Genomic DNA, 10,001 nt, shown 5'->3' on the forward strand with positions numbered 1-10,001 from the left:
ATGTGGTATAAAAACCTACAAAGAATGATAGAAAAAAACATTTGACCTCCATATATATATATATATATATATATATATATATATATATATATATATATATATATATATGTATGTATGTATATTCATTCATGGTAGAGGGCTTAACTTCCCACCCACCCCCAAACAAACAGTCAAGAAAAAAAGAAAATTACACACACATACATACACACAAATATCTATACAAAAAATAATGTATAAATCAGACTTCTTATGAAGGTTTTTTCCCCTCATGCATATATTCACCTCTGTTCTAATGCTTCTGCTTTTTTTTCCTTCAAGGACAATATAAAATTTTGCAGTGATTTCTCACTGTGCTTAATCTGGAGATACCTGTTTCAAGTTTTTCCTCATCACCTGCCTCTGTGTATTCATATTTTAACATTTATATTTCTGTATTTGTGCCTTAACCTTCTGATATGAAGGATAGTTACTAAGTCCTAGCTAGTGTTCTTTTTAATTGTGTCTCAGTTGATTTAGATTATTTCCTTTGCTCTCAAAATAGCCTTGAAATATATTTGCGTTTGATCCTGTTTCACTTTTGTCTATAAACTCATAATTGACCAATTTCTGAAGTTTTGATAAATATATTGTGCATTTAAAATTTTAAGTTAGCAGAGAACATAAAAAACTTATGTCCAACTAGTTAAAAATATATAAAATATAATCTACTGCTCATTGACATTGGTAAATTTAAGGAGCTATTTTAGGGTGTTAACTAACAAACTTGGCAGTTTTCTGATTAATGTGATTTAATGTATTGGGACACAAAATAATGAATGGACATTAAAATTATTCTCAGCTTTTGTGTGGCAGTGTGCAGGAGAGACGGCTCAGCAGTTACAAGCACTTGATGTTCTTATTGTAGACCCGAGAATCCACATTAAGCAGCACATAATCACTTGTCACTCAAATTTCAGGGGAATCAGTACCCTTTTCTGGAGTTTAGGAATATAAAGTATAGAAAAAGGAATTTAAATAAACATGTAAAATAAAAATACATCTTTCTAAAGTATTACTTTTCTTTCAAAAGGGTTTTCACGTCTTTTGACAAACAAGTCATGTACAATATGACTATTTTTGCTTAAGACTTATCCCATGATTGGAATTCATTGAAAAATCCAAAAGTAAGTTGCAAGCATAAGGTCAGTGGCTTCTGAATCTAATATGCATGCATCAGTAATGATGAGAATTGGCCAAGCTTAGTAGTTTCATGACAGGAGATGGAATTGATATTTATATTTTAACCTACCAAACCTAGAAGATTTAAGATACAGATAGCGCCTGATGGCTTCATATGTTACTGGTAAAGTATAGGTTTTACTCTTTCATAAATACAAAAAGTTTAACATTTGTTTGAGGGATTAAAATAAAACAGAAGGTGCTATTATTATTTCAGATTTAGGAAGCAATCTATAATAGTAGTAGAAGTGTGCTTATCAAAGCCTAATCTATAAAGTCCAGAGCTTGGTGCAGATGTCATTGAAGGAGGTACCTGAATTGGGAAAAATACTTAGGAAAAGAACAAGACTGCATAGTGCTTTTTGTGCATGCATTTGTTCCATAGACTTTCGATTCCAAATGTACACTTTTTTAAATGGAAATGGAACTAGGGAGGAAGGAGTAAATGAGGGAGAGAAGAAAGGACAGAGAAAGGGATGGGGGGAAGGAGTATAGAAATTTAGTATACAAATACTAAAATATTATGCTTTGTCTTTTCCACATTAAAATTAACAGAAAATTAACCAGTGCTAAATAATACCTTCTATAAAAAGTTTGAATTACTTAATCAGGATTTTCATTATTGAATACACGAAAGTGTACATGAAAAGAATACATTTTAAATCATATTTTGAGTGTTATCTGTAACACTGAGTTATAATTTTGTTTATGGGTTTGAGTGTTTTAAGATAATAGTATAAATCATTACAATAAAAATTATATGTGATAATGGAGATAATAAAGCAAAAATAAAATTTTAAATATGTACATAAAAGAAAAAACACAAAACAATGAAAGGGTCCTAATATTTTCCTACATTAAATATCCAAATAAATAACAGTATTTTTTGGAAGGCAGCTATACTCACCAATATAACCATATCCAGTGGATAGGCATAGCCTCTACATGAGGGATCAAGCCACCCACCCACCTCAAAAATATTCCTCCTGTCAAAAGGAAATGCAAAAACAAAGAGTGCAACAGAAAATGAAAGAAAGGCCGTCCAGAGACATCCAGAGACTGCCTCACTTAGGAATTCATTCCATTTGCAGTCACTTACCAGTCACTATCGCTGATGCCAAGAACTGCATGTGGACAGGAGCCTGATATGGATGTTTCCTGAGAGGTTCTACCAGAGTCTTACTGACACAGATGAGGATCCTCACAGCCAAACATTGGACTGTGTGCAGGAACCCAGTGGAGAAGTTAGGGCAAGGGCTGTAGGAGCAGAAGGAGCTTGCAGCCTCATAGGAAGAACAACAGTATCAACCAATCAGACCCCCTAAAGCTCCCAGGGATTAAACTACCAACCAAAGAGTACACAGGGGATGGGGGGCATGGCTTTAGCTGGATATGTAGCAGACGATTTCCTTATCTTGGTTCAATGAGAGGGAAGCCCCTTGGTCTTATGGAGGCTTGATTACCCAGGGTAGGGAAATGCTAGAGCACTGAGGGAGGAGTAGGGGAGTACCCTCATAGAGACAAAGGGAGGGGCAGGGGACAGGGGCTTACGGAGGAGAAACTGGGAAGAAGGAGTAACATTTGAAATTAAATAAATAAAATAAACAATAAAAATCCAAAATAATCTACTGGATTAGGAGAGTACACAATTTAACTCAGTATGGATTATCTTTGAAGAAAGTAAAAGGAGCAGCAAAATGAATGAAAAGACCAGGAAAAGACAATTTTTTTTGTGGACACATACCCTAACTGGAGATGATTAGATTTGATAAGACATTTCCAGGCTTATAATTTTGTATTTAATATATCAAAATGCCACTTACATAAAACGCATATACAATTAGTTTGTTTATAAACCAAATGTAAACAAAATTGTGTGTGTGTGTGTCTGTGTGTGTGTGTGTGTGTGCTAGTCTTTGTCTGAAGGCAAAGGAAAAGAGTAGAATCAAACTGATTTTTAACTATTTTCCACAAAATTTCATGTCTGAAGAAGAAAGTTCCATGGTAAAGCAATAACAATTGGCACAATGATTTTTATCTTCACAGAGAAAGGAAATATGAGATAATGAAGTGTTTTCTAGTTATCAGCTAGAGTGCCAATGGCAGTGTCTGCACTGGAGATGTGCAAGAAACCTTTTATTTGATTCAGTATAAAGGAATAAAAGAAATTAACTGAAAACTAATAATAATGATGATATTTTCACAAATACTTAGTCTATGGATCTTAATTATTAAGTATACTCATTAAACAAAAGTAACATTGTTGAATAATTTTGTTTACATTTCTTTGATCTTAATGCAGTCAACTAAAGGTAGATGAATAATATAGTTGGGCCAAAAAAGTTAGTTTTATCATCTAAAATGTACGTCTATTGTCTCAGGTATACTATTATTCCAGAGAAGGAGGCTGGGAACACCTGGGACTTCTACATTGATCCTGAATGGCCAGGGCAGCTCCAATACTAGTCCCCCCCCCGCCAGTAGGCATGGGCATAGCAGAGTCTGCCAGCATGGGAGCATCAGTGCATCAGTACTCATTAAGGGAGGCCAAATTTTCAAATATTATGACAACAAATTAATTTATCAAGACCTGTCAGAATTATAAACACCAATAAATGCTGATATAAAATTTGTTTAACAGATGATCCCCCTAGTTTCAGAGAAAAATTAAGAGTCAATCATTTAAATCACAGGAGCAACTCAGAGGGGGAATGTTGAGGCTTGCTCCTTTTAACATAACTATAGCCATTTTGTATTCAGTCCCCATTTTACTCATAAGGTGAAATTAAGTTCAGGTTCTCAGACTCCACTTCCCAGAAGTAATTATACATATCTGATACTGAAGAATGTTACAAATAAGCTAAAAAGTTGTGGTTGAATCACACATGCTCCATTATCTCAATGTTATGAAATTCCTCTGTTCACCACCAATCCACCACAACTCTTACCTCACTCAGGACCATTTAGCTTAAAGTTTAAATAATAATACTTTGTCTATTAAGCCAAAATAAAACATTGCTCCTCTTACACCATTTTAAAATATTTAACCTGTTTTTATTCCCTATAAAAAGCCTTCTCTGAGAATTGGTTGATGTCATAGTTTCAAATTCAATTCTGAACTATGTCCTTCATCTGACCACTATTAGGGTGTTATCTTCAATAAATTTCCTTATCTGAGATCGGTATTTGTATGGTTGGTATAGCAATTTCTGAAGCCCAGCAGACACCCGGGCTTAAGAAGTATACTTATTAAGAAGCCTAATTCTTAAGACTCAGTGCCTCTTACATAATTAATAATTTAAATTTATTAATATATAAAACATTTAAAACACTAAAACAAGCAAAATTCCTTATTTGTTATTCTTTATTACTTGATATTTCACACTCTTGTTGTGATTTTCTTACTTGCTTCAAAATTTCAAATGTGATGTTGTGTTTTCTTGTCTGAAGGTAATGTCTCATAATTTACTGAGGTGTCATAACCTTATGGATATGGTGATGGCCATGTCCTAGACAATGTTTTTGTGCCAGGATGGGATACCATTTTCTTATCTTGATCTTTTGATTTTCTTCTTTCAAAGCTTCTGCATATTGTACTGAAAAAGTACTAGGTTCAACACCACTGCCTTTAGCCATAAATTCTAGGACTTTCATCTTGGTAGTTTCAGCATAAGCTTTTGGACCCCATTGGAACTGATAGCATGGAGGATCACTATTGGGTATCTGCCCATATTCCAGGTACTTCAGTCTCACAAAATCTTGAGTGATGAGCTTCCGTGGCTCTCTATAAATAAAATGCTTCCTCCCTGGGTACACTTGCATAAAATTTAGGAATTTCCAAATGTCTTCCTCAGAAACAGAGTTACCCTTCATGAAAATCATAGCCAGGATAGTCATAAGAAGACCAGTTTTTGGTAAACCTCTGCCAGCACAAACCCTTCCTTTATTGGGTAGTTTTAGGTTGCTGACTAGATCATAAATGTGATTAGTTGAGTCAATTTCAATCACACTTACTCCGAACACAGTTTCAATGTTCTCAAAAGCTCTCTTGGATATCTCATTAAATCTGTATTGGTACTTTGGTTCAATAACATTTATTAAATCTTTTCTGACAATGAGTTGTTTCATTTTAAATTTGTAGAGTACATACTGCTCCACAAAAGCCACATACATATCTAAGCAATGTTTGCACGGAATATTTTGGCAGGTTCGATATTCTGAGTATAATGAGTTTCCGCCACACTGACAGTAAATTTCATCATCAAAATCTAAATCATCACTACAAATAGTGACAGGAGATGGAATACAGGAAGGCCATCCAACATCACTATTTGTTTCAGAAACAGGTGGCGTCTCAAGAATCTTCCCCGGAACCGAAGATGAAGAGCAAGGAGGCATTTCTTCTATTGCTGCACTATCCTGTGCTGCTTCCTTATGATCTTGAGAATCATCTCTTTTATGATGGCCTTTATCCTGAGACTCATCTTTTTCAGGATGGCCTTTCTCTTGGTTGTGTTTCTTATTCTTCAAGCGTTTGCGATGCTTATTCTTCTGACCCCTAGGCATGGTGGCTGCAATAGGTAGGAGTATAGAAAAGAGAACAAGGGTTGAGTATCTGATATATGAGAGATATTAAGAGAATGTATAAACCTTCAGGCTTCAAATTCTAGTGTAGCTTTAAGGAATATAATATTTGATGTTTTCTGTGGTAGATCTTAAGGGGTGTCCCATGTTCTGATTCTCCAATCTCCCTGATGTGTACAAAAACTGACAAAGGAATACAAGTGAGTCTTCTACCTGTAGGCACTGCCCCACTGATCAGCTGGTGGTAGGACAGGGGAACCATTCACTCTTATGTTGCTGACATGACAAATCTTGTATACCAAGACAAAGAAAAGAAAGGGGCTCTTCTGCTGGAGACAGCAAGTCCTGGAATGGGCTGAAGTGGGGCTTAGTGTTGGACATAGAGGTTGCTTTAAAGACTGATGATCTCTGGCCTTCAAGCTCTCCTAACTATACTGCATGCTTTCTGATAGTTTCTAAAAAAAATCCTAAAATCTTTCTTGCATATTTTATGGTTAAAATCACTAGCTAGGAAGATTGACACCTGTTGCCTAGCAGTAGGATATTAAGTAAAGAATTTATTGCATCTCTTCTTTCTCTGGCTAGGCAGTCAAAAGCCTCTATGGCTAGGCTAGTCAAATCTTTGTGAACAGAAGACAAGGGAAATGAAGAGAAAATCTTTTACACAAGCAAATATACACAGAAACCTATACATTCGCACACACGTCTAAATTCACATTCTCATTTATACACAAACACATTAACATTTTTCTTTGGCTCAACTTCCTGTCTCATACACTCCACAAGAATTCATGCATGCTTATACACACACACACAGACACACACAGAGACACACACACAGACACACAGACACACAGACACAGACACAGACACACACACACACACACACACACACACACACACACACACCCCTAACTACACAAGTGCACACAGACAAACAAAATCATATATATGGTGGGATGAAAGAATAGAAGCCTCTCAAGCCAAACCATCCAGCAACATTAATCCCTGGCCATTTTATACCTTTGTAGACAAATTTATTTCTTTAGATAATTATCTCATAGATAAAATGGTACATAAAATGGGAGTAACAGAAGGGTAACAATAACATGTTCAAAGCAATGTTTCATAATGCAAGCTCATTATAAGTTCAAAGCAACAGATTTTTTACATGAACTTGTCTTACCATAGTGCACACCTGTGGTTTCATCCTTGAACCTAAATGCTCTTCTTTGAACACAAATTAGTCCCAAGTCCATTTCTCTTTTTAGTGTGATAATCACTTTTGTAACAAACGCTCATTGTTACACAGCTGTTATTTCTTATTATGAGGAGTGGGCACATTCTATTCTTGATTCAAGCTTTATTATAACTTTCTATCAAAGCAAATAGGACCACCTCTTTAAACTTTCTTCTTAAAATTATTCAAATCAAATCAGAATTCTATAGAAACATTAATTGATCTTCACACCATTAATTCATGAAAGTTCATCTTTATGTTGATCTATAGAAAAACTGATCAATACAGTGAGCTAATGCCCAGGGACTGTTATATTAACTTAATAATGATAGGAAAGATATCTCAGATGCAAGAAGCCATTTTGAGACGAATTCGCTTTGAGACCTGACCTCATAGAACACATCCATTGCAGACCAGGGAAAAATGATGGGCCACCTCTAGGAAGGCCACCTGCTAGCCTTAACCTAACTTAGTTGGCTCCTGACACACTTCAGTTTCTCACTCACATTCAGAACTCCTTAGTACTAGCTGAGGAGAGAAGATCTTCAGTCTTGGATGGACTCTGGGGTGACTAGAACTTTCTTAGTGTCACTACATGAGAACATAGATCTTGAGGACACCTACTCTCTCATTTTTATTATAGCTGTGCATTCAGTTCAATGATATCACCTCACCTCACTTACTATAATAAGTATTGGGGCTTAGAGCTTCACAACCCTGCTATGAATCTTAAAGGGCAGAACCCACAGCAAGATTACATTACTTATTATGCCATTCATTTAGCTACTGTAAACATTTCCTCGGTCATCCCTTTCATGTCTAGTATAGGTTCAAAAGCTCATTCTTAACGGTCTCTGTAGTCTATGTTCTCATAGTGAAAACAATACCACCTTTATCTCCCTTAGACTGGAGTAATAAGAGGTTCTTCACTGATTATTCCTGACCCATATCTCCAGACACTGAGAATAAGGAATAGATTCTGTGACATACTCACTCTTCAGTAGAGGACAATTCTCCTTATCATCATAGAAGAATCAATGTCCTCTGGACAAACCTAGAAGTATTCCTAAGCTGAATGAATTGGCGAGTAAGTGAAACTCAGGCCAAATTCTAAGTTCCTTTGTGTCACAATAGGAGAAAGTATGTCACATCCTGTCAGTAATGCTTAGAATTTGAGACTGCTATTAGGTGTGAGAATTTATGTGGTCCTCTCAGTTCTAAGTGCAGGGAATTACCTAAGGCACTCCCCAGAAACCTCACCATAATTATTGTCATGGACTTAATCCTTGTTTTGCTTCACCCTTCAGTCACATCCTTCACTATCTTATCCCCTCTTTCAGAAGTCAGCCTGAAAATCTTGCTCAAGGTAACTCAATGAAAATAAGATTAAACTCTGCCCCTTAGTTTTCTGAAATCTACAAAGTTCAGAGTATTATCACACTGTTTCTTCCTATAAAGTCAGAAGACACATTTTCACAAAGAGTTTTAACTCTCAAAATGTCAATCCAGTATTGTTATTCAGTACTCATACAAAAGAAAGAACTCAGAGAATGTTTCATTGGTAGCACTGTTTGGGTGGTTTATGAAAAGGTACAGCTTCCCTACATGGGAATTTTTCACTGAAGGCAGGATTTGAGAGTTTTTGCCTTGCCCCAACATCCAATTCACATTCTCTGTTTCCTACATGTTAATGGTGATATCATCTCTGGGTTCATTGCTCCTGCCACCATGTCTGATACTTGCCTCTCTCCCTGATGAATTCTTAATCTTTTGAAACCATAAGCCAAAATGATTTTTCTTCTTTATATTTGATTATAAATTTCTTTATATCTGGCTTTGGTTATGGTGCTTAATCAAAACAATTGAAAAGCTGTTAATCACATACAATTCAAATTTACTTTTGACCCAATACAGAAAATAACAGTGTACACATTAGGAGAGTGAAATATTTCTATGTATACATATAAGGTGTAAATCTGATTAAGCATAATTATTTATGAAGAAAAAATTCAAAATTATTTCTTACAGCTTTTCAAATTGCAGTTGATCATCATTACTCTAATCATCCTGCACACCAGAGCTTCTTGTTCCTTCATAACTGTAACTTACTTCGCAGTAATCAGTTTTGCTTGGTATGTTTCCCAATATACACACATGATATCTAGATACTATCATTTTATTAAAAATCCTCAATACTTTAAGATTTTGTAAATAAGAGAACATAGGAGCAGTCAGCAGCAGGAACTTTTCTGCTCCAAGCGATCTGCCTGGTGACCTCAGTACACACAAAGGTAAAAGTCCTCTGGAACAGGGCACTTCCAGTTTCTGGCTGTGCCTGGTCCTGAACCGGTCCCACAGCTCCCTGAACCCAATTCAGTGGGGAAGAGAGCTGAACCTTGAGACAATCCTGAGACCTCAGGGGAGGCCTCCTCTTTTTATTTTTCTCCATCTTTATAATTGGGTATTTCTTATTTACATTTCAACTATTATTCCCTTTCCCGGTTTCCAGGCAAACATACCCCTAACCCCTACCCCTCCCCATCTATATGGATGTTCCCCTCCCCATCCTACCCCCACTACCGCCCTCCCACCAACAATTCCATTCACTAGGGGTTCAGTCTTGGCAGGACCAATGGCTTCCACATGCACTGGTGCCCTTACTAGTCTATTCATTGCTACCTATGAGGTCAGAGTCCAGGGTCAGTCCATGTATAGTCTTTAGGTAGTGGCTTAGTCCCTGGAAGCTCTGGTTGGTTGGCATTGTTGTTCATATGGGGTCTCAAACCCCTCCAAGCTCTTTCAGTTCTTTCTCTGTTTCCTTCAACAGGGTTCCTGTTCACAGTTCCATGGTTTGCTGCTGGCATTCGCCTCTGTATTTGCCATATTCTGGCTGTGCCTCTCAGGAGAGATCTACATCTGATTCCTGTCAGCCTGCACTTCTTTGCTTTATCCATCTTAT

The 10,001-nt window shown here is 36.4% G+C and overlaps 1 protein-coding gene across 1 annotated transcript; it reads right to left on the reverse strand.

Annotated features, from left to right (window-relative positions):
• Positions 1 to 4,565: 4,565 nt before the first annotated feature.
• On the reverse strand, positions 4,566 to 8,143 carry Mageb5 (MAGE family member B5). Its single transcript, NM_001106946.2, has 2 exons — positions 8,037 to 8,143; positions 4,566 to 5,789 (listed from the first exon to the last, which is right to left on the reverse strand). Exon 2 carries the CDS (start codon positions 5,782 to 5,784, stop codon positions 4,684 to 4,686), a length of 1,101 nt encoding a protein of 366 aa, NP_001100416.1. The 5' UTR covers positions 5,785 to 5,789; positions 8,037 to 8,143; the 3' UTR covers positions 4,566 to 4,683.
• Between the last annotated feature and the right edge of the window lie 1,858 nt (positions 8,144 to 10,001).

The sequence above is a fragment of the Rattus norvegicus genome, chromosome X, assembly GCF_036323735.1.
Source record: "Rattus norvegicus strain BN/NHsdMcwi chromosome X, GRCr8, whole genome shotgun sequence".
Lineage (NCBI taxonomy): Eukaryota > Metazoa > Chordata > Mammalia > Rodentia > Muridae > Rattus > Rattus norvegicus.

Coding starts and splice junctions, on each gene's coding strand:
- Mageb5 (NM_001106946.2), bottom strand. CDS start 5,784: ATGCCTAGGGGTCAGAAGAATAAGCATCGCAAACGCTTGAAGAATAAG.